The sequence below is a fragment of the Aspergillus alliaceus genome (genome assembly GCF_009176365.1).
Source record: "Aspergillus alliaceus strain CBS 536.65 unplaced genomic scaffold BDW43scaffold_33, whole genome shotgun sequence".
Classification (NCBI taxonomy): domain Eukaryota; kingdom Fungi; phylum Ascomycota; class Eurotiomycetes; order Eurotiales; family Aspergillaceae; genus Aspergillus; species Aspergillus alliaceus.
In genome coordinates, this window is record NW_022474716.1 from 175921 (window position 1) to 202616 (window position 26696).

At 48.2% G+C, this 26696-nt stretch overlaps 12 protein-coding genes across 12 annotated transcripts; 6 read left to right on the forward strand and 6 right to left on the reverse strand.

The window, feature by feature from the left end:
- The first annotated feature begins 482 nt into the window (after positions 1–482).
- Positions 483–2363, forward strand: BDW43DRAFT_135443 (S-adenosyl-L-methionine-dependent methyltransferase). The gene is made up of 5 exons (XM_032038249.1): positions 483–886; positions 944–1225; positions 1292–1342; positions 1463–2007; positions 2082–2363. The coding sequence occupies exons 1-5, from the start codon at positions 641–643 to the stop codon at positions 2242–2244; spliced, it is 1287 nt and encodes a 428-aa protein (XP_031898463.1). The 5' UTR covers positions 483–640; the 3' UTR covers positions 2245–2363.
- Positions 2364–3475: 1112 nt separating this feature from the next.
- On the reverse strand, positions 3476–4457 carry BDW43DRAFT_282035 (uncharacterized protein). Its single transcript, XM_032042580.1, has one exon. It carries the CDS (start codon positions 4361–4363, stop codon positions 4022–4024), a length of 342 nt encoding a protein of 113 aa, XP_031898464.1. The 5' UTR covers positions 4364–4457; the 3' UTR covers positions 3476–4021.
- A 6-nt stretch (positions 4458–4463) lies between these two features.
- Positions 4464–5791, forward strand: BDW43DRAFT_135673 (thioesterase family protein). The gene has a single exon (XM_032038250.1). It carries the CDS (start codon positions 4705–4707, stop codon positions 5665–5667), a length of 963 nt encoding a protein of 320 aa, XP_031898465.1. The 5' UTR covers positions 4464–4704; the 3' UTR covers positions 5668–5791.
- Positions 5792–6431: 640 nt separating this feature from the next.
- Positions 6432–7186, forward strand: BDW43DRAFT_135675 (uncharacterized protein). Its single transcript, XM_032038251.1, has one exon. The coding sequence runs from the start codon at positions 6689–6691 to the stop codon at positions 7145–7147; it is 459 nt and encodes a 152-aa protein (XP_031898466.1). The 5' UTR covers positions 6432–6688; the 3' UTR covers positions 7148–7186.
- A 434-nt stretch (positions 7187–7620) lies between these two features.
- BDW43DRAFT_320659 (HET domain-containing protein) lies at positions 7621–9510 on the reverse strand (the record flags this gene model as incomplete). The annotated part of the gene is made up of 1 exon (XM_032049125.1): positions 7621–9510. One exon carries the CDS (start codon positions 9508–9510, stop codon positions 7621–7623), a length of 1890 nt encoding a protein of 629 aa, XP_031898467.1.
- A 912-nt stretch (positions 9511–10422) lies between these two features.
- On the reverse strand, positions 10423–12519 carry BDW43DRAFT_312855 (FAD/FMN-containing protein; the record flags this gene model as incomplete). The annotated part of the gene is made up of 8 exons (XM_032047452.1): positions 10423–10558; positions 10621–10831; positions 10899–11355; positions 11410–11522; positions 11574–11708; positions 11765–11916; positions 11974–12082; positions 12159–12519. The coding sequence occupies 8 exons, from the start codon at positions 12517–12519 to the stop codon at positions 10423–10425; spliced, it is 1674 nt and encodes a 557-aa protein (XP_031898468.1).
- A 1294-nt stretch (positions 12520–13813) lies between these two features.
- On the reverse strand, positions 13814–15252 carry BDW43DRAFT_320664 (uncharacterized protein; the record flags this gene model as incomplete). Its single annotated transcript, XM_032049126.1, has 5 exons — positions 13814–14303; positions 14363–14751; positions 14810–14917; positions 14974–14993; positions 15048–15252. The coding sequence occupies 5 exons, from the start codon at positions 15250–15252 to the stop codon at positions 13814–13816; spliced, it is 1212 nt and encodes a 403-aa protein (XP_031898469.1).
- Positions 15253–16159: 907 nt separating this feature from the next.
- BDW43DRAFT_320665 (uncharacterized protein) lies at positions 16160–18477 on the forward strand (the record flags this gene model as incomplete). The annotated part of the gene is made up of 6 exons (XM_032049127.1): positions 16160–16169; positions 16238–16623; positions 16693–16940; positions 16992–17140; positions 17202–17536; positions 17626–18477. 6 exons carry the CDS (start codon positions 16160–16162, stop codon positions 18475–18477), a joined length of 1980 nt encoding a protein of 659 aa, XP_031898470.1.
- Positions 18478–20409: 1932 nt separating this feature from the next.
- On the reverse strand, positions 20410–21209 carry BDW43DRAFT_135703 (uncharacterized protein). Its single transcript, XM_032038253.1, has 2 exons — positions 20646–21209; positions 20410–20457 (listed from the first exon to the last, which is right to left on the reverse strand). The coding sequence occupies exon 1, from the start codon at positions 21098–21100 to the stop codon at positions 20783–20785; it is 318 nt and encodes a 105-aa protein (XP_031898471.1). The 5' UTR covers positions 21101–21209; the 3' UTR covers positions 20410–20457; positions 20646–20782.
- Positions 21210–21319: 110 nt separating this feature from the next.
- Positions 21320–21718, forward strand: BDW43DRAFT_312858 (uncharacterized protein; the record flags this gene model as incomplete). Its single annotated transcript, XM_032047453.1, has 2 exons — positions 21320–21540; positions 21598–21718. 2 exons carry the CDS (start codon positions 21320–21322, stop codon positions 21716–21718), a joined length of 342 nt encoding a protein of 113 aa, XP_031898472.1.
- A 23-nt stretch (positions 21719–21741) lies between these two features.
- On the reverse strand, positions 21742–23420 carry BDW43DRAFT_135697 (uncharacterized protein). Its single transcript, XM_032038252.1, has 2 exons — positions 22162–23420; positions 21742–22096 (listed from the first exon to the last, which is right to left on the reverse strand). Exons 1-2 carry the CDS (start codon positions 23370–23372, stop codon positions 21940–21942), a joined length of 1368 nt encoding a protein of 455 aa, XP_031898473.1. The 5' UTR covers positions 23373–23420; the 3' UTR covers positions 21742–21939.
- Positions 23421–24231: 811 nt separating this feature from the next.
- Positions 24232–25313, forward strand: BDW43DRAFT_282041 (uncharacterized protein). The gene is made up of 2 exons (XM_032042581.1): positions 24232–24569; positions 24626–25313. Exon 2 carries the CDS (start codon positions 24768–24770, stop codon positions 25026–25028), a length of 261 nt encoding a protein of 86 aa, XP_031898474.1. The 5' UTR covers positions 24232–24569; positions 24626–24767; the 3' UTR covers positions 25029–25313.
- Positions 25314–26696: the final 1383 nt, after the last annotated feature.

Consider the following 26696-nt stretch of genomic DNA (forward strand, 5'->3'; position numbering starts at 1 on the left):
TGGAACGACGCGACGATGGATCCATAATTTGACATGGAATACTTTCTGTAATCTAACAGGTGGAGAATATCTGGAGGCCTAGCCCTAGACGGCCAGGGCCCACCCTGGATGCCATTATTTAGCGTATATTTCAGGGTAGTATTCATTCGGAAATTGTCTATAAGTGTGGGATAATTCCCCGAAGTCTCCACTTGTTCGCCCCCAAATGGGGCTGGGGACTTGTTTTGAACACGTCCGTCTTCGAGCGCTAAAACGGTGGCGCCATTCATTTAGGCACACGGGCATGTATATTTTTAGCCAATCCGAGAACAAGCGAAACAACGCAATGCAAGTCGAATGAGGTAGGATTGGGCGAATACCGAGGAAATGCTCAACTGTAGTCCCTATGAGTCTCATGTGATAGAATGATGAGGCTCGATTGGGATATTTCGACAGTTATAGTGCCACGAGTGGATATACATTAGAATTGAGTGTAGATTGGACGATATCATACACCCTGTCCTTTTGGCAGCATATAAAGCATACAGTATTTAGCCAGCGTGTACAACACGTACCAGAACCCTTAATCGTCGTAACTGTCACATTGTCCAGCTACCATTGTATTGATCTGTGCGCGGTCCACTCAATCAAGGCAGACACAATGGTTCCTGAGTCCATCCTTACACTAGCCAGCTTAATCGGTGACAATGCATTGGTTTTGGACGAGTTTTATTCATCGAGTGGCCATCCTAGCCCATCCTTCGGCCCTGGGGCGTTACCCACCAGGAACATCCTTCCGTCTTCTAGTCCCGCGCGGGTTCAAGATGCACGCAAGTCCCTTATAAGCGCTACACGAGCTTTACTGGATCTTGTTCTGGGACCCGCTGGTCTTCTGGAGGATATCAACGTCAGAGCCCCGTCCTGAACACCACCACCAGTTTTCCTGCGTTCTTACAATGTCTAGGCAAACGATGTTCTGTGTATGCAGGTCATTCATCGGTACCGCATTGCTCAATGCTTTCAACCCGGCGAAATAGTCTCGTTTGAAGAGCTTTCCAGTCGATGCGGACTCAACGTGATCGACTTGAAGCGCGTCCTCCGCCTCGCCATGACACGACATGTCTTTTCGGAACCGAAATGTGACTTTGTGGCCCATACAGCAGCCACCAGACTACTAGCCGAGGACGAGAGAACCCGCTCGTTTTCGGGTATCATCTGCGAAGAACGCTTTCCATCGTCTGCACGAGTTGAGTGGCCTAACGGTTGTATGATGTTTTACCAACTCGCACTGACAATCCCACTTGCAAGATAGTCTGTCGAAGCTCTTGTAAAATATGGAGAAAGCAGGTCTTCAAATCAGTCGGTAAGTCAACCATTTTGTCACGGCTATTCTAGATGTAACGTCTCCTCGCCGTTCGTAGGCCCTCAACGTAATAACCAATATGTAATTTCTGCAGCACTGACTTCGTTTTTATGTCTCCAGGGGTTTTCCTTGGCTAACAACACCAAATCTGGCCTCTACGAGGAGCTCAAGAAATGGCCCGAGCGCCTAGAACGATGGAACAGCGCGATGAGCGCAATGGCCGCCCAGATTAATTTTGACTTCATACTCAGCAGCGTCCCATTCAAACTCTATGCACCAGGGTCTCTCTTCGTTGATGTTGGAGGAGGGAACGGCGTCATAAGCTTGGGCTTAGCCAAGCAACTGCCAAATTTCCGCTTTCTTGTACAAGATGCTGGCCTCCATACATCGTGTCTGCCTTCAACACGCACATCAAATAGTGACCACATTATTCTAGGCGATAATGATACCGTGAGTTGGCAGCTTCATGATTTCTTTACTCCACAGACCGTTGTCGCAGACATCTATTACTTCCGCAACATCTTCCACAACTGGCCCGATGCCGAATGTGTCCAGATTCTGAGGAATCATATACCGGTGATGCGCCCAGCGACGAGGCTGATCATTGATGATTTTACATTGCATGAACCACTTACTGTATCTCCGTTTGAGGAGCGACGCAGAAGGTAAGTCTAGGAAAGTACTACTAGGCCTCTGTTCTTGAAAAGGCTTCCTGACAGATGAACTGACTTATGGTTAGATCGATGGATGTAACAATGCTAGTGTACTTTGGCTCTCACGAGCGTACCATCGTTGAGTGGCAGAAGATCCTCAACATAGCTGATCCGCGGTTCATGTTGGAGAAGATTACTCGGGATCCGAAGCAGCCTAATGCAATTCTTGAGATTTCATTCGCCGGGTGAGGTGCCTACCTACGTTGTCGTCTATTACAATATTACAGCTTCTAGGATACTTTGGATTCATTATGAACCGAGGTATCCGGAGCCATCAATCATCCAGTAAATCAATTCCAGTGAAACAATTCCAGTAAATCAACGTTTTGCTATTGGCAATTAAAGCCTTGGGAGATTTTATAGTCAGCGCAAAATAAAAGGAAGATTTATGTAACAAGAGGAATGCCGTGATGGAGCTTCCTGCTATAACAGATACTATACGTTTCTATGCAAGAAGCAGAAAGACACTATCCCTAGCTGATAAGAACTGTCCTTTTGCCATCCAACCTTTGCCAAAAGCCCTGGGTGAGAGATGTGCAGCAACATCAGTGCTAACCCTCGGATCGGTTTCACAGGGCAAGCTTCGCGACCGAAGACGCCCCCTTATTTTCAACTCTTTCAATTCCGTCCAGTTCCACAGACCCTGGGTATCTGGTTGTGGCTCGCACCGCAATCCCACTATGTTATCCCAATGTGTTGTCCATATCAGCTCCCCTCGAATAACAGAACAGCTTTTCTGCAGAACCTTGTGTGTGTGTATCCAAAATCTTGAAGTTTTCTCTCCAGGACCTCCGCCCGTTCCTGTAACAGACATGCATCTCAAGCGCATGGGCTAAAGGATTCCATTCGCTTTCGGCGATGCCCAAGAAAACCTTTCTGATATATACCTCCTTTTCCCCGAAGCGATCATCCGGTAGAAATTCAAAAATATAATACGACACATGAATGAACTCCACGTACCCGGAGGAAACCAGGATCCTAATTTCCAGCATGTTAGAAACGTAGGATAGATGGAAAGAGAACGGCACCCACCGCACAATCCATGCTATAAACTCTCCACCTTCCCCGTCCCTCACCTTGTCCCAAATAAGAATGGCAGGTCGAGCAATGTCTACGACGATCTGCTTCACTAGAACTTCCGCCGCACATGAGAAGACGATGGAGGAATCGTCAACCTCTAAGAACGCCCGCGGATCCCATAGGATTTGGAATCCAGGTGGTTGCAGGATCTCTACATCTACCTCAGTATATGTTGGGTCTTGAGCAAAACAAGTAATTTTCTGGTCTCCCACGGAGAGTAGTCTGGGGAGCGTCTGAAGTAGTGCGTGCTGAACTGTGGACCTGCAGGCTTCATTACGAAGTTTGCGTTGGGCCATTGACCCTCAGGCCAGTCCGATAATCTTTCGAATACCTAATGCATCATGAATGGAGGAAAGGGCTCAACCGAGGTGCTTATAGACTTCAGTATCCTGCCAGGTCGCCAAGGTATTCTTGAGGAGGCCATCAACTTCATCCAATGATCTCAAGTATAGTTCGAGACAGGCTCCTTTGTTACCGTGCCACAGACGCTGATCGAATGTAGAATGTGACGGTTGCAATAGGCTAAATAATTTTCGGACCCCTCCTCAGAAAGGCTGACCTTGAGATATCGAACTGACAGATAGTCGAGCATCGGCTTACGCCTAAAACAGATTGTCGTTATGCTATGTAGGCTACCAGGGGAAGCAAATTCATATCCTTACATCACGTGTCCCTGGTCCGTGGTATGGAATGACCTCCGTATCACCGGCTATAACTTTGAAACCACCGCGGCAGCCATCCAATCTCTGCACATAGATGTTGCCCCCGTTCTGGAGTGACTTGAGAAGCTGTTCATAGACATTTTGGACCATCTCCCGATTGAAAAAAAAAGGCTTCCCAGCGTCGTTCCAGGCGTCAATGTTATGGGCTGCTTCCTGCGGGCTTGTCACAATCTCCCTCCTCGATTCCTCCTTCTGGCCTGAAGGGCGGGCCAACCCAAGATGCTATAGCCATAATACCCGCGATGGATGATGTAGAGCACTATCAGATATTCTACAACATCGTGGATCGAGATACCTGGAGAGGCTGAGCCCCCCTCGCGCTCGGCGATTATTATGGCAGCCTCCATGATTGGCGCATTTAGCGCCACTGCCAACAGAAAGATACCTACGGAATTAGTATCCGAATAAATACGAGCGCGATCTTCTATGCTGTCGCACGAAGTCGCCATGCTGTCGGGGGTTTCTGCCTGATAATAGCCCATTTCCACATGTCGGAACCTCGGCATGACCAGCAACGCAGTTTTCCGACCGCCGGGTAGGTCTTTATAAATTCGGGTAGCCGTGATGGCCCTGATGACTATCTTTCATGCGACCACGGGCCAAGCTTGATAAGATAGCGTACTCCCTCGAACCGAGGTACTTCAGTGTATCTTACTAAGCGAGATATAGTTATATGTCGCTACTCGACCACATGTGTCGAAAAGTATAAATTAAAAAGTCCAGAGACTGGGATGATCACAGGGTTACAGAATCACGGTTAACTACTAAGTGCCATTCCATAATCCATATTCCAACATTTCACTTAGAGTAGCACTCTCAACGTGCTCACCGCCGGAGGAAACCAACGATGGCAACTACTTTAGCTGAACACATCTCTCTTGAAAAGACCGACGATGGCTACATTTCGACCCACCTACCACAGCGCATGGGAAACTCAGCACCCATAGCGTACGGAGGATACGCCATTGGCCTTGCCATCCATGCAGCCTGCAAAAGCGCTCCGGAAGGATATCACCTCTATTCCGCCTTTGGGCATTTTCTCCGAGCAGTGAGCACGGAAGCAAAACTGGTCTGCAAAACGGTTCAACTCCGCAAGTCAAAAAGCTTCGTCACATATCGCGTTTCCGTGGAACAGCAAGTCGGGCCGAGCGGTGAATTTCTGTTGTGCATGGAGGTTACAACCGACTTCCACAAGAACGAGTCGTCTATCCTATCTCATTCGGCAGCACCGAGTCGGGCATATAGCAATTGGAAGGATTGTATGACGTGGGACCGCATCATCGAGGACCAGGTGAAATCCGGAAAAGTAACCGAATGGCAGTCTAAAGCGTTTCTTAAACAATTCGGACTATCTAGGGATCTCTATGAAGGTCGACCATGTCCTGAAGGCGTCTCGTCACAAAATCTGATCGGTCTAGCAAAGACGATCAAAACCAGCCAGGATGAACTATCTCCCACGGCAAAGTCGTCCGCGGATTGGTTTCGGGTAAAACATCCTCTGCGGACAGAGGCGGAACAGATGGCCGGCTTGGGGTTTATTATGGATGGACTCCTGTCTTTTCTCCCCCTGGCCCACAACCACCTGTTCTTTGATGATGTTGGTGCATGCTCGAGTCTTGACTTTGGTCTCAGGATTTTTACGCCGCGTCTCGCCATCAATGGATGGCACTTGCGGGAGGCTATCAACCACCGTGCGGGATCCGGGCGCACGTTTAGTGAGAGCAAGCTCTGGGATGAAGAGGGGAATATGGTTGCATGTATGTCCCAGCAATCTATACTCAGGGTTCCCGCCAAGAGGGCCAAAATATAATACAGTTGTATGTGGTGTAATCTACGGGGGTAACCAAACTTGCTCAGTTAATGAGATGGTTGGTTTGCCTATGGCTTTCTCTTCCATAATTTGTTATTGGAAGGAATATTTGTTGGTGTATTTGGGTTTGCTACAAAGGTGGTCTGAAGCACCATCATCAAGCCAGGCAGGAGAAAGGGAGAGCTTGCGGATGGTGTGGATGTACACGCAAGGCCTAGGTTATGGAGGCTAGTACTCTCTTTCGCCCCTCAGCATACTGCGACGGAGGGTGACCTTGAATAGCTTGATTCTCTTTCGAAGGCTGCTATTAGCAAGCCGTATGAGGCATTACCAAAGCTAACGTCAACGACCCGAAATGAGCTATTCATAGCGAGGAATGCATCACCGCCCATGGTCAGATTCGAGACATACGTGTTCACCGTTTTTATTCGAGCTGTAAGCCTATGTAATACTCGGTGGCGTGCTGGATCTAAGGGCGATCGGAATATAGGATTTCTAATATTCATCCAGTCTAGCCCATGGTGGAGTGCTAGATTTTAGGTATATTGCATTATTGGTGGATGTTATTCAGGTCTGCACGAGGATAGTATAGCTGGACTGTTCGATAGTGCGCATGATGATTTACCTTGCCGTAATATACGCAAGACGAGCTAGTAGAAAGCTAGGTTTAATCCTGGAGGGATACATTCAGCGACAGCTAATTGATGTTTCGGCGAGATCCATGGTTCAGGGATGTCATAATCGCCGAACCCTTCCGCAAACGGAAAACACGATCCGTTATGACACCAATGCCCTCATTATCGTCCTGCTTCTGGTAACACATAGATTGTCATGACGTGGGCGGTTTACTCGAGGCATACTGAGCCTGTAGGACCTAGTCACGCCATATTCCCATCGTACGTCAAAACCACGGCCAATGGCACGAAGATAAATACCACGAGGATTCCACTACCATGGCCCACTTTTAAATCATACTAAATCATTAATTTGCTTTGTACCTGTTTCAACAAGATCTTACATAATGGTCGGATCAGGCCAGTACTATAAGAACAAACCCGAGCCCGGTAGGGGTGGAGATACATTCGATAAACACGATTCCCCGGTGGTTGCTGCAGAAGCATGGTATGGGTTTCCCGATGGATACGAAGACATCAGGGGCCTCCGACTCAAGTTCGAAGATGGTGATGAATTGGACGTGGGAAGGGTAGGCCGTCACCCTCCCGACAGTGCCTATGATTTCAAACAAGGCGAGAAGGTCACCGAGATGAATGTCTGGGGCCACACCGACCCGGTCACCGGGATTCCAAATGGCTTCGTTACTGGAATCGAGTTTAGAACTACTCGGACCAACAAGCCACAAGTGCTCGGAGTCCAGGAAGGGCAGCGCTATTATCAGGGATTAGGGAACGGTCATCTCGTTGGTTTCCAGGGACGTGCTGGCTATGAGGTTGATGCGATCGGTGCCATTTACGAGGAATAATGGGTGAGCTTGAAGATGTTTTCATCCTTGATTCGCCGTCGGTAACAGAAGACTCGGTTTTTCAAAAGGCGTTAGGTTTAAAAGTACGTCTCTTGATTTCTTGATCCACTTGAAGCCATTTTAAAGTGATTAACATAACTGGGATCATTGTTCCTTGTATTTGCCTGCTGCTGTGTGGACCTTGGTATGGTTTTTTCCCCACTGATGGGTTTTCCCATATCTTGATGCGAATGCAAAGGCCTTTATGCCTGGTGCTTTGGTCAATGCCATAATATAACATATAACATAATACAAGTGAAGATTTGCTGTAAATCCTGAGCCACGGATCTCGAGCTTTGCAGATTGTAAGCTACCGATGCTTCGGAAGCATCGTCGTCGGCTACTGAAAGTTTGCATCTCACCGCGAAATTTACATTAGGGCCCAAACACTCATGAATCTTCGTGCTATTAAGTACCGACCGGTTTCGCTGTGCCTATAGAACGCGAAACTCTTCATGAGGTTGATCCTTCACCATGGTATAGAGAGGGCTATCGAGTGAATTTGATGTCTCTGCAAGACCATCAACGTACGCCTGGCCAACCAGTTTATACGACGATTGCTCATGCTCTCTATCCAGTTGCCTTCTCAGCACTAGTGGCTGCTCCGCTGTATCGGCAATCATCACGACATCTTGGTCTTCTATAGCGACTGGGCAAATGCCGAATCCTTGAGCCTTCTTAGTGACGATCAAGAAAAAGGACTGGTTGCAATTGGCGCTCAATTCTTTGCGGAGCTTTGACTGGAATTGTTCGTTTGCAGCCGGGTCAGTATCATTCGATTGGCCCTGGATCCTGGTATTCTCGTACGTGTGCGCTAGCTCGTGTATTGCCTCGATCGCCTCTTGGATTGTAAAGGTGTCACCCTGAGGGAAATGGCACAGACATGCTTCGACGAATCTTTCACGTACCGTCGAGGGATCCCAATTCGTGCCCCACGCTTCCGTCGTTTCGAAGAAGTTCATGATATTTGCGACCACCTGTCGCAAATCTGAACCAAAGCGGAAGATAGGTTTGCAGTGGCCTACAGTACGCCCCCACAGATGAAGAGTTTTGTAATCCTCAGATACATGAGGGAAATACTCCACAGCGGGAGTCCACAGAGACTCCTTTATCTTTCGGGCGATGTAGTGCGACGGCAGCCCTTTTACTCGAGTGCATGATGTGGTATAATCAGGGACCCATGAAGGAAGCGTGTCATCGAGCAGATGATTGTTGCGAACGGCAAAGAGATTGAAAATGCATGCTCTTGTTTCTTTTCGAATGATGTACTCTGTTGTCTCAACCAGAACCTGCTCTAAAGACTTGTTGTAGTCTGGAGGATATGCCTCCTGAGCAGAGGGAACAAGCGCATACAGAGCGTACACTCTATCCCGTGGGTTGCCACATTGGCGATGGTATGCTAAATACATGAGAGACGCCAGGCCTTTATACGCAGGAGCGTGTCGGTCCCGCAGGATATCGAAGAAGGCGAAGCGCTCCATTGTACGAGTGAACTCATCATCATCTATAGCACTCAGCCGTTGTACTTCCAAGCAATGCTGTCTTGTCTTTTCATCTTGATCGAGGCTAGGCTTATTCTTCCTTTCTATCTCGACGGGGTCTTGTCCCACCCGAACCATAGCGGCAAAGGGAGTTTGGACAACTCCATCCCATGACGTACCCAGAATAGCAGACGCCTTAAAAGTAAAGGCACCGCACATGCAAATCGGCTCACGCTCGGGCAATTGATATTCTTGAAAAGTCCACATCCGAGTCCAGTAAGGGAGGATGATAAAACGTCGCAAGCCAATGAACGTTTTCAGAATGGCGATTTCTTTCTCCCGTCTAGCCTCAACAGACCACAATTCTTTGAGTTCCAGCTTCCGCCAGAATAGAGCTTGCTTGGTGGTCCTCTTGTGGATGTATCGCTCACACCACGAAACAGCCATCTCTATCTCGGGTGAGTATTCGCCCAGAATTGATATCACGCGGTCTGCAGTCATATATATAGATCCCATCAGAGGAACTTGCTTATTCTTCTCCGGGACATCGTCCTGGTTGATGCAGATGTAATCAATCCACATAACGCGTTTAACAGTTGGGTGGCGTAAATGGCGAAGAGCTGATCCTAAGTTCGGTGTCACCTCAAACGATTGTCTGTCGAGATGAATCGTCTCAAAGGTGTCGACGCTTCCCCAAACATATGAAAGAGCCTCAAACTTCGGTCGCTGTGTAAGCGACGCGACTTCAAGTGAACATTCTATCAGTGCCTCCCAGCTTTTATTTGGATGTATCGTGACCAGTCGAATTTCTTGGTCATTAAGTGTGGTATAATTGAAGGTCATTTTAGGGATAGCCCTTTGGCAGGAGTGCTTGTTGATTGTCAGAGAATTTGATGAGTGAGTAAAATAGGTTTCTGCGCACGGGTCCAGTTAGTATCTAGGACGGATTCGCCTTAGTCACTTGACGGAGAGCTGAATACGAGCTGCCCTGCCTATATCATATAGATCCTTGACTGTGGCGCGTCTTATATCAAGGGCTTACACGAATGAGGCTAATTTGGACTAGCCAATGCCCTAGATCATTCATTAACTCGTCTGGAGCCGGGTCCGAAAACCGTAGGAAAGATCGTAAACGCGAGTTGAAAATGAAGGGGCCAAAAAGGACAACCCAGATTGACTCTAGACCTAACTTATCTTGAGGAGAGATTGCTTTTCATTACAGCTATCAGAAATAATATTTGTGGGTAAGGCGTATGAGTGACAGAGATTGGGACAAGTACCATAAAGTAGACCTTGATCAAAGTACCGTTTAAATTCTCTAAGCTAATAGCAAATAGTAAGCAATCCCTGGGCTAGACGGACAGCCTATTAACCTTGTGATCCTGGGTTTGAGAGCCTAAATGATACTAATTGCGGGACATGTACTCACGATGTGATGTCTTCCCGAGCGCTGAGTATCACGATGGTCCGAGACGAGTCAGTCTCGGCCTTTGTTCCACCCAGTTTCCCAAGGCAGCTATTGGTAATACCTGCTGTTCCAACTTCGGTGGAACTCAGCTTAGCTAATGTGACGCTTATCTGTATATGTAGTGATAAAACTCCAGTAGGAAAGATCCTCCGATACCATGTCATGAATTTGTAGTCTAATAGTCCAACTATAAAGTTCATTTTGAGCAACGTTTCTTTCGTCCCACTAAAGCCCTCGAATAATATCTCTCAATGGTACACGGGCCTAGAAAAATACACGAACTGGTCTTAGGGCTGCAAGACCACATCTGTCCCAACACATCGATTGCATACAAACAAATTTGTAGGATCAACTCGTCGTTTGATTGCGAGCAGCCGATTGTACTTCTTTCCCCAGAAGACGCTTTGCCACTCAGGCTCGTACCTGAACAGCCTCCTGTAAGCCAAGTCTGTTTATGAGAAATTGAGAAGCATTCAAATACTTACGGATTAGCCTCGTTTATATACGTGCCTCCCTCTGTGCCGACTAACTCTGTAAGGCGTTCACTCATTTGGACCGCCCGTTGTCGCTTCTCATGCTTTTCGCGGCTTGTCGCAGTATCTGCCCAGTCCACAGATATGCTCAAGAGTCCGTGGCTGCGTTTCCAAATCTCGTGAATGGCCGTCTTATCGCGCTCGTCATTGTTGACCTTACCAACTAAACAGGAATCGGGGAATGAGCATGACGAAGAACAGAACATATCCTGGATCACCTTGCCACTTACTAAAGTTGAACCCTGCTCCTTGCTGGCTCCCAACGATGAATTCTGCCAAATCTTCCGCCCTGTCGCGAATTACCTCAGTCGTCAGTAATCGGGATGTGTCTTGGATATTGGTCCCGATGTTCGGATCTCGAAGGATAGTCTTCAGATATCCATCCCAGGTCGACGGGTACGCTGTGATAGCTCCCTCAATACCGGGAAGCTGCGTTAGTTTAAAAACTGGGCCAAACGTTTCATTGAAGGATGCTACGGTGCTATTGGGCTTCATGAAGATGGCGCCGAAGCCCTTCTCTATGGTCGCATATCCTGTGTAGCCCGCGTCCGTAATCGTGGGTAGGAGTTTGATTGATTCCGCAACGACACGCTTCAAGCTCGAGTCGTTAGTGGAGTTCAATTGAACTAGTCCAAATATGAGGTTCTGTGGGACCGGGTGAGTTTTGTAAGTGACGGATGTCACAATCTGCCTATCATAAGCTTCGCACTCTGGGTCAATTGGGCATTGAGGGCCACTCACCCCCCAAGCACTTCCGCCCCCGCCCCGGACAGCCCAGAAATAATCAGGATCCGTGTAAGCATTGATGACTCGGTGCTCGCCATCGGCGGAAACAATGCTCATCTCCAAGAGGTCTGCACTGTCTCAGCGTCGGCAATGAGATAAAGGAAGATTTTGCCACTTACTATCAGCGGCGAGGCCATAGTAATGCGCAAATGGTGAGTGGCCTCCGCCAAGTAGGTACCCTCCTGCTGCTCCTACAGTGCGCGCTGATCCACCAACGACGAGCACTCCTTGTTTGGCTGCAGCTTGGTACACGTCTACATCTCCTTGTCAGCCTCGGCCCCTGTCCCGAATACAAGACTCGTTGACTCACCAAACCACTGCTCTCCGGCCTGCAACGTCACAGCAGGAATGCCACTGGCCTCAGTCGGTGCGCCCTGCGCGGTAAAGGAATCGTGGAATTCGATTCCCTTCAGGTTGTGCGTCCAGATTCCGAACGAACCTTTACCGCTCGACCGACCAAGACTAATGGGAAACGCTGTTAGCAATATATTTCCAAATCGATGGCGTCGACCGTCTCACTGATCATGTCCCGTATTCTTCGTGACGAGCGACAAATCTTTCTCGCTAGCGAACTTCACAGAAGCCTGGATGTCCTCCACGGACTCGGCACGAACCATATAATATGGCACTATTTGGATATCATCAAATGATTAGTTCCCTTCTAAATATTCACTACTTTCACAAACTCATAAATAGAACCATACCTATTCCCTGGTCACAAGGAGCACTGGTTGAAGTATTGATAAAGCACTGCCCCGTCGGCCCCATCTCCCACAAAGTAGCAGAATAGGCACCAGTCTGGTTCGTTCGCCAAAAACTGTCCAGCCAGCTTTTCTTCGCGTCGGCGCATTGATCGGCGTTGTACCTCTCAGTATGGCACACGGCGGCGGAGGGTACAGATCGAATCAACCTTCCACCCACGGTGGCGTTGAAGTCATTCCATGTCTGTGCGTCTGGCCAGCAATCTTGACCAAACGTGCATCGGCGTCGATGTTGGCCCTGTGCACCCGCTGCAGCGGAAAGGATGCCTGCGGCTGCCAGCAGGGTTTGGAATTGTTGAACCATGAGTGCTTTCCGGCTTTCTCTGAAATGATGTGAAGGTGAAAACTTGACTGAGGGAATTGCGAGAGGCAGATATATATTGCTATGTTCGCAATGCTATCCCTGAATATGAACAGAACAAAGACACTTAGCTATCATATTTATATTCAAATCGTCATGTCTCCCGGGACAAAGGAATACGAGACTTGCCTAATCCGGAAATGTGGTAGTTCGTCATTATGGAGATCCCGTGTAGATCTGTGGTTGAGCCGAATACGAGCACTTCCGAAGTTCCCATTCCCGGAAACTCTGCCACTCAACCGAACGTGCGAAACGTGGAAGCCTTCTCTGGCATGATTTACGGTTCCACTGATTTTGTCATCAGCCCAAAATCGATGTCAAGAAGCTTGATATAAGTTACAATTTGGTCATGTGTCTGGGTCTGGGGACCTGCTTCCACTATAGACTATGGTCTGCGGTAAGCGGCGAGCGCCACAAGTATATGTGGCTGCAATATATATGATCTTTATATGTAAATCTCTGAAGAAATATATAATCGGTACCTCGATTAATGTTAAAGAAAGAACAGGTTAGCACCTGTTGTTTAGAGTCAGCTGACGCATAACATGTTTACTTGCATACGATCGGGCTGAGAATAGTGCAATTATGCACATTCCAACCTTGTTATGATAGTCTTCAAGCCCAAGCAGAGCAAGCTAGCTCTATATCTGGATAATATGCCAAGACTCGTACGCAGTGGCTAGCATTACACGTAGGGCTGTGCAGCGGGCTTCTGTATGGCATTGTTGCCTCACTGGCAGATTTTGCGTCTTTCTGTATATAGCTTAGTGGGCTGAAGCTAGGTTTCGGCAGCTCCCATTGGCTGACTGGCACGAGGATAAAACCTTTCCAGCTAAGAATTGACACATATTCTAAGCTGCGAGCAATCAAGCTTGGTCTGCATGACCCTTATCGCGTGATATGGCCTATCTCGCAAGCCTCGCCTTACAGTTCTTCAAGCACAGGATCTTCTCCCTGGGTCTGAGCTTGTTCGGAGAGATAGTGTTCCTTCAGGCCTGAGTCAAGGGGGGATTTTGGTTGTGTGCGCTATCATACATATTTTATATTATAAACAGGAAAATGAAGAAAAAAAGGGGGTACCTATCCCTACCTTTTTTTTTTTTCTAAAAGAAAAGCCCACATATTCTTGGTATAATGTATTACTTACGCCCGAAATTAGACATTATTATGCTCCTTCTATAGAACCTCATTGGTACACCTCCCTAATACCGGATGTTGCAGACTGATGCTGGTATTTCTAAGATACCCAAGGAATGCGGTGATCCTTCAGTTGAAAGCTAGAATTTGGGTCAGCAGAACTGACATCCATCGTGCGAATCACTTGCATAGTGTTATTTCCATCGTTCGAGTGGGACTCCTCACATAGGTTTCCCTGTGGCCACGACACATTTGTCAACGGTATGATATTACCCTCCTCGATCTTCGAATAGGTGGTGTCTGAGATACTCCAAGGCTTAAGTCTAGGGTGCGACCCTCCTTGTGGTTTGGAACCCTGATCTGAAGGGACGCTGACCGACTTGTCACTGAGGTCGAGAACGCTCGACAGCCTTCTACGCAGCCCAGATTCCATGGCTAGCTTCGATAGACAGGGTACGCTGAAGATGAAGAAACCACAAGTCATCTCGGCGCAGGCCCAGAATAGGAGAGGTCCGATAAAGTACATCTGGTCGGTTGATTTGGCAAAGTTGGCTGTGTGGGCTAGACGGAAACATGCTGCGATAGACGCGCTGGCGCAAGGTGAGTATATAAATTGACCGAAGTCGGGTTGCAGGTGGACATCACTAACAGGATACCAACTCCAAAAATAACCGAAATACCCATCTTTTTCTGCCAGCTCATTTGTAGGCCCCAGATCATTTTTTGGGGTAGCAAGAACATGGTCACGTCAGAGATTACCTGCACACTGGCTGAACAAAGCATCACGTCCGGAAGCGAGTAGCATTTGCTCGGAAGATAAAATTCCCAGATCGCCCTATGCGGGCGACATTGTGTATTCAGCAATGTGATGCATAGAACACCCCACAGGCACTGAATGAATGATACTATCGTGCAGCCCCACCAGAAAAAGCTTTTGGGTCGATCAACCATGACGAAGACTCGACACCAGTCCATCAAGATAGCTGTCTTGATCAACGGGAGGACTGCGGAGTAGCAGCAGCCATATACAAAAATAAGCTTATGGTAAGAATTGATTAGTTGCCTTCAGGCCTGGTTGCACTTTCCAATGACTTACATAGAGTGGTCGGATCAAGTCTTTGTTACGAAGGTCCCAGGTGTGGACATAGTAGCCGGGGGTAGAGATCATCCCATATGCAGCGTAGGCCGTCCCGCAGTAAGCTCCCTGGGGGCAGTCAGTTTGAGTGAGCAAAGGTAGAGGCTGGAGAAAGGGTAGCACACATATGCACAGATTGTAAGCGCTACCAAGTTGTTAGCCATAATCTCCAGGTTTATTAGACTTGATTCCAACTAACCATCCTCGATACGCACTTTCCGGTCCAACCATATCCGAACGTACCAGCGTAGGAATAGACATAGTGTAGCAACAATCATACAGACCGTGGTGATACCCCAGGCATAACCATTGCCGTTGTGAGGATTGTCGAAATTCGGCGTGACTCCGGGCGGTGGTGCGAGAGCCGGCGCGGCGAGCAGCGCCTCGAGCTCTTCCGGTGGCATCTTTAACGACCTTGATAGCCGGAACCCGGGCAGACAGGCAGGGCTTGTTGTCGTCTAATAAACAAAGGCAACCCCAAATCTGCCAATTGAGGATTGACACAAGGATCAGCCTTTGTCAAACCTTGTCTCAGATCCTCTTTTGGCTCTCTCTCCCTATCTCGCTGCCCAAGACAAAGGTATTCTTCAGTTCCCGTTCCAATAAATGGGGCCCGAGGACCCACTAACTACCAGCGCGGACCGTCTCCTGTACCTTTTCCGTCCTATTCTTGATGTGCAGGCTCCTAGGGTAAACTAAAGATGTAAGGAGGAAAACTAGCAACCGGAAGGAACAGACCGTTTGTCTTAGCTTCGGCCAATTTCCAACCAGATGCAGGCTGACCCATCATGGTTCCCCCTCATAGGTCGATCTTCTACATGTCAATGTGATGAATTGACATGTATGCTGTGACGTGTGCCGCTCAGTGGGCCCGGATAATTGCGTCGTTCTCTGTCAAAAACCTACATAGTACTAGTGGACGCATTTAGGGAGTTCGCTACCTGATCTGATCTGATCTGGTGGGGTACTCAAGCCACCTAAACGATATAATCAAGTCGCCACTACCAGATCAGAAATAGGAGTTCAACCCTCTGAAAACTGGCGACTAGTACCTTATATTTTATAATTGAGTCATTCTCATCGCCGAAGGAAACGCAGTCCGTTGCCACACTGGAATTTTCGTGAGGAGCTAGACCGGCCAATTATTGCACATCACGGCATTTTGCTCCGCAGAGTCCTGTGAGGCTAGATACGCGCATCTGTACGCTTTGGCCCATATGATCTTGCCATCCCGATGCGCCTCAGCTACTAAATGCTGCCATCCCCCGCCGTATGACACCCTGTGTCATACTTTCCCACTTACACCACACCATGGCTTCCAGTGAGTTCCCCAAGTCGCAAGTGGGCCACACCAAAGGTTGCACAGGCTGACACATAGGAACCCTCCAGACAACCTCCCGTCCTCGTTAGACGATGAGTTCCCGCCAAGAGCGGATCTGCGTCAGATGATGGCCCAGCAGCCACTTCCTACGATTCCCTCTAGTATGATAGATCCGACTTCTATGGCTAGCGATGAGGCAACCAAACAGGCGCGCGCTGTGTTGAAGCGCTTGAGCGCCGCACTGGCCGACGACGATGCTAATGCTCTCCAGGGCTGCTTCTTTGACAATCAAGCATATTGGAAGGATCAGTTGGCTCTCACCTATCACCTCCGCACGTTCAATACTCCCAGAATAATCGCCGCGAGCCTTTTGGAAACAAAGACATTGAGGAATGTGAAGGGGGAAATTACGGTAGAAGGCGCCGCTATTTTCCTTCCTGCGACGCCGACACTTGTGAGCCTGTGATCCAAGATTTTGAAGGCTTTACGCGAAGAGAGCCGTGGCTAACAGTTGGGTGCACAGCAATTCATCGATTGCGGAATTGTTTTCCGGACGGACTCTCCAGGCGCGACATGCGAAGGGAAGGTAGTGCTCTTGCCTGTCAAAAGTGATAAATGGACAGTTGTGTGGAAAGTCTGGATCCTCAGCACCATTCTCAAGAGCTTAGATTTGCAACCAGAGAACGAGGGACTACTCCAGTCTCCGAGGAAACAATTGGATGGTCTTGCGTCATTCGACACAGATGTCTTCATTATCGGTGGAGGCAACGCGTAAGTTGTGACATTCATCGCAAAAAGAATGCTCTTGCCAATATCATATAGGGCTGTCGCGCTTGCCGCACGTCTTAAGGCTCTGGGTGTAGAAAGCGTCATGGCCGAGCGGAATCCGCGGCCAGGCGACAATTGGGCTCTCCGTTATGACTGCATGCGGTTTCACATCCCCACGTCCTTTTGTGATCTGCCCTACATGTGTAAGCACGGTGAAAGCACTGAGGAAGGATGAGGCGCACTGACAGTGAGTCCGCAAGCTAGGCTATGACCAGGAGCTCCAAACTCCACATCTTCTCGCGAGGAATGAGCTAGCACTACAGGTCCGACGATATGTCGAGACATTCAACCTTAATGTGGTCTCCTCGGCTCAGATCCGGTCGACGCGATATAATCTGTCTTCTAAGAACTGGGAGGTTGAATTTGATACTCTTACCGGTCAGCTCACAGCCAACTCCAAACACCTTGTCCTTGCGACCGGCATTGGGTCCCAGAAGCCCTATCTTCCAACGATGGTGGACAGTCACTTATATCAGGGCATCAGTATTCACTCGGCGCAGTACCAGAATGCCAACCAGCTTGCAGAAAAGGGAGCCCAGGTGAGTCTAAGTCACATCAATGGTTTGAAAGCTGAGGGCAAAATAGCGAACTGATTCAAGGGTGATCATTGAACTAATTGTTTTATAAGTCCGTCCTAATCGTCGGTTCTGCTAACACAGCATTTGACGTGCTCGAGGACTGCCACGCTGCTGGACTTCACACAACAATGGTTGTCCGATCCCCAACGTACATTGTCCCTGTAGAATACATCTGTGATAAGCATAGTCTCGGTGCCTATGACATGGGCGTGGAGGCAGCCGATCGGCTGTTTATGACGCTGCCAACCTGCGTGGACAGCCAGCTTGCCTGTGGCCTGATGAGGCAGTTTGCGAGCCAAGAGCCGCATCGGTACAATGCACTGGCCGCAGCTGGATTCCCTGTTCTTGACAGCCGTGACCCGAACGTGTCCCTTATGCATAACCTGATCGAGCGGGCTGGTGGACACTACGTCGATGTGGGCGGCACCAAACTACTGGCAGAGGGCAAAGCTGGCATCAAGGTCGGAGTCGAGCCTGTCGCGTTCACGACGACAGGTCTTCGATTCTCCGATGGCAGCTCCGTGGCCGCAGATGCCGTGGTGTGGTGCACAGGCTTCGCCGATAAAGATGTGCGTGATACAGCTGCCCAGATCCTGGTTGGGGACGCACCAAACCATGAGAGCGAAAATGAAAGCAAGCATTTTCTCGGTCCTCGCGAAATTGCAAGTCGCCTTGACGCAACAGGGGGTATTGATGGGGAGGGGGAGATCCGCGGTCTATGGAAGCGCCAGTCGCGTGTTGATAACTTCTGGGTCATGGGTGGTTATACGCAACAGCACCGGTGGCACTCGCGGACCTTAGCCCTGCAGATCAAGGCATCTCTGGAAGATATTTTGCCGCCAGCATATAGGGACACACCGAGTCCAGCCCCAGTAGCTCCGCAAAGGTTTCCTTTATTGTAGATATCTATTGCGCCTACCGTGGAAAGGTAATTTCGTAAGGTAATATTTACTTGATGCTGCATATTACGGCACAGACAAGAATGACTCTGATGAATTGGTCTTCGTAAGCAAATCTTAAGAATAGTCATATCTAGAGTAAACAAGCAGCCGTAGCGGAATCCTCCCCATTCCACCCCCCCGATGAACCTGATTCATTTCATTTCTCCACCAAAGCCTGGCGCAGATAGTTCCCCATTCTCCACGACACGATTATCATGCTCCTACTAGGATGCGCAGTCGACAATTCTGGCATACTCTGATTTGACAAAGACGACATTCGAGAATAAACTTCCAATGGCGAGCTCCACATCTGTTGCACACAAATCCGTATCCAACGCCATCCACGCGTCTAAACCGTCCTCGTCCTGGATGCCTACATACGTTTTCACGCCGATATTCCTGCTGCGGCTCCGGCCAAGGCTGAGGAATTGGCAGATTCAGGTTTCGGTCAACAAATGCTGCTGGTCTCAACCTCGCTTCATCCCACAGTCTGCAGGAACAGACCTTCCACCGTGCACCACACAGATAGCAGAATTCGGCCTTGCATTTACACCTACCCGTCGTATCAGCGCTTTTCGCTCTATCTCATCAAGCATGAGACAAGGCAAATGCTCACCTTATGTGATAGCAGCCAGTCTCCAATTCCACTACAGTCCCACATGCGAAGCAGCGCTGCCAGCCTTGACTTGAAGCAAACTCTAAGGTACCCCGGAGACCCGGGTCTTCAGGGCAATAACCATAATGAAAGATATTCTTGCATATCGCGCAAGTTGAGTACTGGCAGGAACCGCAGTGCGCTCTGTTCCATATGATTCTGCTCGGAGGTATAAACCTGCCGCATCTGAGATTACTGCAATATACTCTGTTCTTTGTAGAAAACTCCACTTCTGCGCTCGCAAATACATGCAATTCTTCGGTCGTCATTTTGGCGGCAATAGCAGACACTGGGATATTCTGACGGCAGCATCTTGGAGGGAATAGTTGCTCATCTTTGGTTGCTCGTATGAAAAAGCCCTTGAGACAATCAGTACAGTATATATCACCACATTCCAAGCGAATTGTCTCGGATGACGGAAAGGTATCGTAGCAGGTGCAACATTTGGATTCCTGAAGAGGCAGGTTTATCGTAGTTTGTCCCGGTTCGTAAGTTGTCCCGGTTACCGTTAGCTCAACCTTTGTTAACGGGTTCATTATCTGTCGATGATTTAACTCCTCTGGCCTTCTCCGGAGTCTGGTTAATGAGTGTATGTCAAGTTCTAAAGATAGGTACGGGGTGATGTACTACTGGAGAAGCCGAATGATTGACTTCTACTGCAGACCAACCTCGTCGAGAATATGAGGTTCTAAAAGAAGAAGGAACGAGATCCATTATCTGGCAGCCCTATTCGCACAAGCCGCCGATACCGGCTATTCTTCTATTATGATGGTTTAAGAAATTATACAAAATTATACAAGCACGTGAGTAAAACCATAATTCAAATAAATTACCGTCTCTATTGCCCATCATTGACACACCACAACAATATCGCACTACTTCATATCCTCAGAAAGAAACAAAGCAATGCAAGTCAAAAATCTCTAAAGAGCGATAATCGGAATGTTGGATTCACTTATGCCGAGCTGTTTTAGAAGCTCGTGGTCAGGTTCAGCATATCACCAGAAGAACTGCTGATCGCCGTCATAGAAGAACCAACTAAGTGAGGAGAAACGATCGAGATAGCCTTGCCGTCTTCGAGGCACTCTCCCGGATACCCTTGCATCGCAATCGTCGGTCAGAGTTGGTGAGCTACTGAACATCCAGCTCAAAACAGGAAACATTTGTCTACACCCACCAAGATATTTTCAAACTCCCCGAGGATCTCAAACATATTTGGTGTTTGAGCTGGCAACGATGTGAAGTCCTCCATTGCCACAGGCTACTTGTAATGGCCAGAAGGAAACCTACATATGACATTAGTATCTAGTATTAGCCAGCCTGATGCGGCTTACTGCATGAGAGCCTCGGTTTTGAAACAAATGCCGCATAAATATTAGGCCCCTAAGTTCCACATCTACAATTCTTTCAAAAGCAATGAATGTGATCACTGCACCAATGGGTGCGCTTAATATTCCTGCATATGTTGGCTTACCAGCTTCAGTGAGCTCACCCTGAATAATAGTAAGCGCTACTTTCGGCCAAAACAGTGTGGCCTGCCCTTGCATTAGGGCTGATGGTGATGCGCATCCTTATTGGAGCTTTGCGCCTTGTGATCTGCACGTCTGTACGTCAGCTCCAAGCTTTTCCCCAGACACGTCGAGAAATCAGATTGTAGATCATTCTAGTCAGCCGTGGATCCCTTCCTCGCGCAGTACTGTGGGGGCGATTTAGCCCCCATTCTCCTTTCTTGTTTGCTTTTGTCAGCCCACCTGCGTCAGCTTCGTGTTCAATCTCTGCGGAGTACATTACAACCTGAGGGAGGCTGAGTGTAAGCCAGAGTAAGCAAATTGACCTTGATCGGCACTCCTCACTCGTCGGTCGATATTGTGGTTCTGTCATCTTGTAGATGCGGGCGCCAGCCCAACAAGAAAATTCACTCGCCGACATCTCTGAGATGCAAGTGGAGCCTCTATTCCGCTCAGGCCGGGGCGATGCGTGATTATTGCCCGTGGCGGTTGACTCCAATGTCTTGTGCAGTGCCTGGACCGTTGCTATAAAGAGGGCTTTGCGCGCGAGCAAACTAGGGACTGTCCTGATCAGAAACAACTCATTCCCTTCTTTTCCCAGAGCCCGTCTCGATTAGATACTCAGCAGCCATCCGGCAACATGAAGATCTATACTGCTTTCCTCTATACTTTCCTCGCCATCACCACGCTAGGTGTTGCAAGCCCCACGGGCAACAGCGACATTGCCGCCGACAATGTCACCCCCGCTGATGCTGGGGTCCCGAACGTTTTCGAGAAGCGTAGGGGCTGCAGCGGTGACAGGAAAGACACGGACGTGTGTGGTGGGAAGAAGCTCGCAGAACAGAACTCCTTCCATAACTGGTAGATTACCCTATGCCCTGAAAGACCCGGAATAACTCGCTAATATAACTCGAACAGTTCCAGCAAAAACAACGGCAAGTGTTGCGCCAAGAATAAAGATGGATCCGGAGGAATCGATGTGAACAAGGGAGGTGGTGAGAACTGTGGCTATTGCTTCAGCGGCAAATGCTCTGGCTGAGTAGCCTCAGCTTGAGCATTCCAGGCATGACATCGGACAGAACGGAGGTGTCTAGCAGTTTGCGAGAAGGGGATTCTGTGATGTTACGCTGTATCCAGTGGTAGATAGCCGGTGTCTCTATTCTATCGAGTATTAGTCTTACCGTGTGCATCCCTAGTAGAGAATTCCATTTGAAGCTATGCGCATGTGTCTAAATCTGTCGGTCGCTCGTATTCTATGTATTATGGATTGTATTCATTGCCAGTCTCGGCTTTGAAAGCAGCCACCACCTCTTTCGAAAACTCATCGCGGTCCCATAGTTGTAATTGTTCCAAGTTTGGTGCATGCTCGACAATTAAGTGCGCAAGCTTCTGAGCTCTTGTAGTCGATGAAGGTGGCCTTAAATTCAAAGAACCTGTCAGACGATGGACTAGTCTATAGAGATCATAGGAGAATGAGCTTACTGGGGTCCTTGCTCTTCGGGAATTATGGCACCGAGTTCCAGCTGCCGTAAATGTGGAAAGAGCGGTCGTTCAATATTTAACCAGCTGTTTAAGTAATAGGAACCAAGTAGGTCGCAGGATGTGAGTTGACGACAATGCTGTCCTAGCGAAGTGATCGCTGCTGTTGACAATGTGCACTGGACTTGGAAAGATATTTGCTGAAGTTCACTCATATTTGCAAAGATCTGGACGAAATCCGGGTCTGTCAAATTGGGGGACGTCAGGTCGTCCTCGATCGGATAGATTTCCAGTCTGCGTAAATTCTTCAAACCTTTGAGTGCAAGAAAGTCTGTGGCCGACCAACTTGCCCACTGAGGTGCAATCTCAAGCTCACGAAGGTTAACCAGCGAACTGACCAGTGGCAAAGGATTGAACTGGCTATCCTCAACATTGAGTTCTAGGGTGGTAACAGACTTGATCGTTGGAGCTAATAGCTTAAGTGCCTTTGACTCTGCTGGAACTGTGAGGCGCTGAATATACTTGAAAGGGCTCTGAATCCCATCAAGGGCCTTTTCCACCATCTCATATGTGATGGTCTTTCCAAACTCTAGTTCCTCAAGGTCATGACGACGGGCGAAGTAGGCAAACATCTGGTCGTCGAGGAACCTTTCCATATTGGATGGAAGGCATATCGATCTCAAAGACTTGCAACAATCAAAGAACTTAATCAAGCGGCTAGCGCTTACCCCCTCCCATACATAACCAATCAAAACACACCGCAAACGTGGGCAACGGGTTTCCAATAAGTTAAGTAGGTCTCCGGCAGGCTCAGCGCCATAAAAAATGAATTCCTCGAGATTCGGCTGTATGTATTGATCCAGCCATAATTTTTCACCATCGTCGGGTCGATAAAAGTCTATCGTTATACGCCTCAGCCTTGGGAATTCCAGGCTACGGAAAGTTGAATGGTGTTTCCCGTCCTTGTCGCCCCCGAAATCTAGCTCGCGAACCTGACGGGCGTAGAATTGGCGGTGGTCATCCGGGCTTGAGGCCAAGGCTTCCACTGGCGGCTTTTGCCAAAGGACAGTCATGGCTTCCGCAGCCCAGAGCTTGTTCACCAGGAGTGCTGATCGCAGAGCAGCTCTATCATCACTGAGAAATTCCATGATCCGACTTAGAATTTCTGGTAGAAGGGGCCGAGCGAAAGCCCGGTTGTTCTCAACGCCCGACATAGTCTCTGGGTATATTATTTAGCTGGTTGACCAGTAAAAAAGAAAGAGAGAGAGAGAGAGAAAAGAAAGCATGGGCAGCGGAGGTAAGAAATGAAGTCTCGAATAACAAGGTGGGGGGAAAGTGGTCAGCTGACATCGTATGCCCCGAAGTCACTTCATTCGCTGTCTCATTATGAATTTCACGAGTTTTTGCGACAGCAAGGAACACGCTATTGCGTCTTTTGGTACTGGCCAGTCTCATAACAAAAGTACAGGAACAATAATCTCCCTTCTTATTTTGAGTGTGCCTCTATAGCTTTTATGTGAGCATTGGCGTCCGGTGTGCGCGGCGGTGGATTTTTGCAACAAAGAAATAATAATAATAACAGTATAAAGAATAAGTAAGGCTTTCCAATTTAAGTAATGTTGTATTATCTTAACTGTTAGGACTATACAAAAAGGCACAACGTACCGGTAGTCATGTCTCTAAATTCATCCGACTCGAATCATGAAAATAGGACAATTGTTTGTATATCCGTCACTTCTTTCTTGCCGCTCATGTTAAATTAATAGACTAAGCAAGGCTGATTCGGTTTAAATATGATCGGTCACATTTCGGGCTTGTTGTGAAGGCTTGACAATGCCATTCACCTAGGCCAGAAAGACCAAATATAATCAACCGGTCGTAGTAGATTCCTCAGGCGCGATATATATTATATGACTATGCGTGGGGATCGCCACCAGTCGACCCAGGACATCCAGCGGCCGCGGGGGAATCGGTAGTACGTCGGTGACAATGATATCTGTATCGGTACCCACTTTTATCCAGACAGACTGGGCGGGGCCAAAGTAGCATCGCTTTTCCGCCAATTGGGTACTACTACGCGTTGCGCAGTGGCCAGAATAACATGAACTACTCCGTATGCTGGGACTGCAGTATGCTCTTAGGGGTGAACATCCGCACCTCACAGCGACGGCTTTAAATTGTGGCTAGCTGTTAAAGTCTACCCCGCCTCAAACATCTCACGTCTGCGTCGCTCTACCAACACCCATTATTTGCTAAACTGGAGGTTCCCTTTCACCGACTAGCCACTACAAAATCATCACAACACATCGCTGATTCATTTCCTTCTTCTTTTCTTCTCTAATCGATTCCTCTTTGTGTGTAGAATCCCTTAGACCTAGTCGATTCGATTCGGGACAGGCCCCTTACATCAGGTAAGACATCTTCACTACAAGCATAATTAGTGAATTGCTAAATATCAGTTATACAGGGCGGCAAAATATAACATTACTTCAGTGCTCGAGGTTTCTTCTATTCTCAATCAGGCAAAGGTTGGATCTAATAAATTATGACAGACTCTTTCTTCTGATGAGCAATTAGTGCTAACTTCTGAATTTCAGGAATCCGCCACTATGCGACTTCTGGTCGGTCTTGTTGCAGCTTCCGCTCTGCTTACCACTCCAACTCTTGCCGAGGTTATGATCATCTACCACACTCATACCGCAAGCCTGAGGGACGCGGTCGCGATTAGGGCACAGCAGGCTGGATGTTCGTTTTTTAGGACAGCCCCGGCTGTTGGTAGTCTCACCGGCTGGCTGGTTGTTGTGACGGGTTGCCCTAGGCTACCAGAGGGCACGCCTGGGGTTGAGATAATTGGGCGGACACTTCAGTGATGGTTGTGTGCGCCCGGTTGCTCAAGCTGAGTGAGGATTGCAACATGTCTATCAGGCAAGGCCAAGGAGCTCTGACCTGAATCTGCAGTTAGTGTGTAAAGAAATAACAATAAGCCGGCTGATGAACTAAGTGTTATAAACCCACGCATATTTTCTACTGCTCAGTCTGAGATATTGGGTATGCGAATGATTGCAGTCGTGTGGAGAGCAGCTCATGTGCAATAAGGATCGAAAATCTAAAGACTGACTTTATGTTATGTACTAGTGTAGGTGCTTGACATGTACAATTAGAAAGAGTATTTTTTTTTTCTTTCACAGCTTTAGGATACGTGGCTTAGTTGTCTTTTCGCCTCCTCTACTGCCTTTATAAATATTTGAAGCGTTTGATCCAAAGTCTGTGCCGCCTTCTGATATTTCTGAACCATGAGAAAGGCATCATGAGACCTCTGTTGAAAATCCACAGCCTCTATCTGGAGTTTCTCAGCCACAACTTGTGCTTCGTGTAGCTCAGTTCGCGTATCATGCATTGAATCTTCTGCCTTTGCCGCCCCACTCTTCCACTCCTCAATTGCTGCCCTAAGTGTGTCAATTTCTTCTGTTAGTTACTGCACATGAAGGTATAAGTTTTGGAGTGATCAAGTACCTGATAGCTGCCTAAGTCACGTAGTTTCAAATCAGTGGGACTCTTTCGGCGAGCGCTTGAACCATTGTTCCTCCTAGCGCCATTCTGAAAAGGAGGATACTCGCGAAAAGTGCGACAAAGAGTAACTAGTCAAACGACCACAGCGTGACAAGGACGCCTTACATCCACTATGGATTGATTATCTCCGGGGATCAGGTGATGAAGGGCTCAAAAACGCTAGATCGCCTAGCTCAACAACGTGGGATACTTTGCTTTGAGATGGAGGCAGCTGGCCTTATGGACGAGCTTCCAACTCTTGTGAATTGAGGGATACGCGACTATTGTGATTCCCGTAAGCAGAAACACTGGCAGGGGTATGCAGCGTTGACGGCAGCTGTTCAAGTCATGCTTAGGCTGACATGGTTTGAAGGACGGGGAGATTGCACAGGAAATGTGCCCCACGGTTACTCTGGCCTGTTGGCTGTACCTCTTCATTGTCATTGCCGATTCTTTAATCATACCAATAAGCTGACAAAAGAGCAGAAAAATACTTAGGGTCTTTGAATGCCTGGACACCTGACCTGTTCATTTTACCAAGCTCCCAGGCCCACCTACGGTGACATGCACCACTGCTTGTGCGAGATATTGCGGTATGTGTCAGATGCAGCACTGCAATCGATAGACACTTGCTCCCAGCGCGGATACAGAGTATGATAACTTAAGAGACGTGGCAAAAGGGAACAGGAACATCCTTGTGCCAACAGAAATATCATCATTTACTTAGCGCGCCTCTGGAGGGCACCTGAGACCAGCATAACAATTGTAGGAGTGAGGGCAAAACATGGGTGTTGCAAAATACGAAAGGAAAATCAAAGAGGGAACGAGAAGGAAGCGCTAATTTACCTTCAGTGAAGGGCATTATGAAACTATAAGTGGAGCAGAATCGAGATGATAACAGATGAATAGAAGGAGACTTGTACGGAATGATGATTCAAAAGGTGTTTGAAGCATCAGCATGGGAAGGAAATTCAGCTAGGTGGTAGGGA

Coding starts and splice junctions, on each gene's coding strand:
- BDW43DRAFT_135697 (XM_032038252.1), bottom strand. CDS start 23,372: ATGTCGGGCGTTGAGAACAACCGGGCTTTCGCTCGGCCCCTTCTACCA. Junction 22,097..22,161: donor CCCGAAGAGCAAGGACCCCA/GTAAGCTCATTC, acceptor TTTGAATTTAAG/GCCACCTTCATCGACTACAA.
- BDW43DRAFT_282035 (XM_032042580.1), bottom strand. CDS start 4,363: ATGCCGAGGTTCCGACATGTGGAAATGGGCTATTATCAGGCAGAAACC.
- BDW43DRAFT_135703 (XM_032038253.1), bottom strand. CDS start 21,100: ATGTCGGCGAGTGAATTTTCTTGTTGGGCTGGCGCCCGCATCTACAAG.
- BDW43DRAFT_135673 (XM_032038250.1), top strand. CDS start 4,705: ATGGCAACTACTTTAGCTGAACACATCTCTCTTGAAAAGACCGACGAT.
- BDW43DRAFT_282041 (XM_032042581.1), top strand. CDS start 24,768: ATGCGACTTCTGGTCGGTCTTGTTGCAGCTTCCGCTCTGCTTACCACT.
- BDW43DRAFT_135443 (XM_032038249.1), top strand. CDS start 641: ATGGTTCCTGAGTCCATCCTTACACTAGCCAGCTTAATCGGTGACAAT. Junction 887..943: donor GTCTTCTGGAGGATATCAAC/GTCAGAGCCCCG, acceptor TACAATGTCTAG/GCAAACGATGTTCTGTGTAT. Junction 1,343..1,462: donor GCAGGTCTTCAAATCAGTCG/GTAAGTCAACCA, acceptor TTATGTCTCCAG/GGGTTTTCCTTGGCTAACAA.
- BDW43DRAFT_135675 (XM_032038251.1), top strand. CDS start 6,689: ATGGTCGGATCAGGCCAGTACTATAAGAACAAACCCGAGCCCGGTAGG.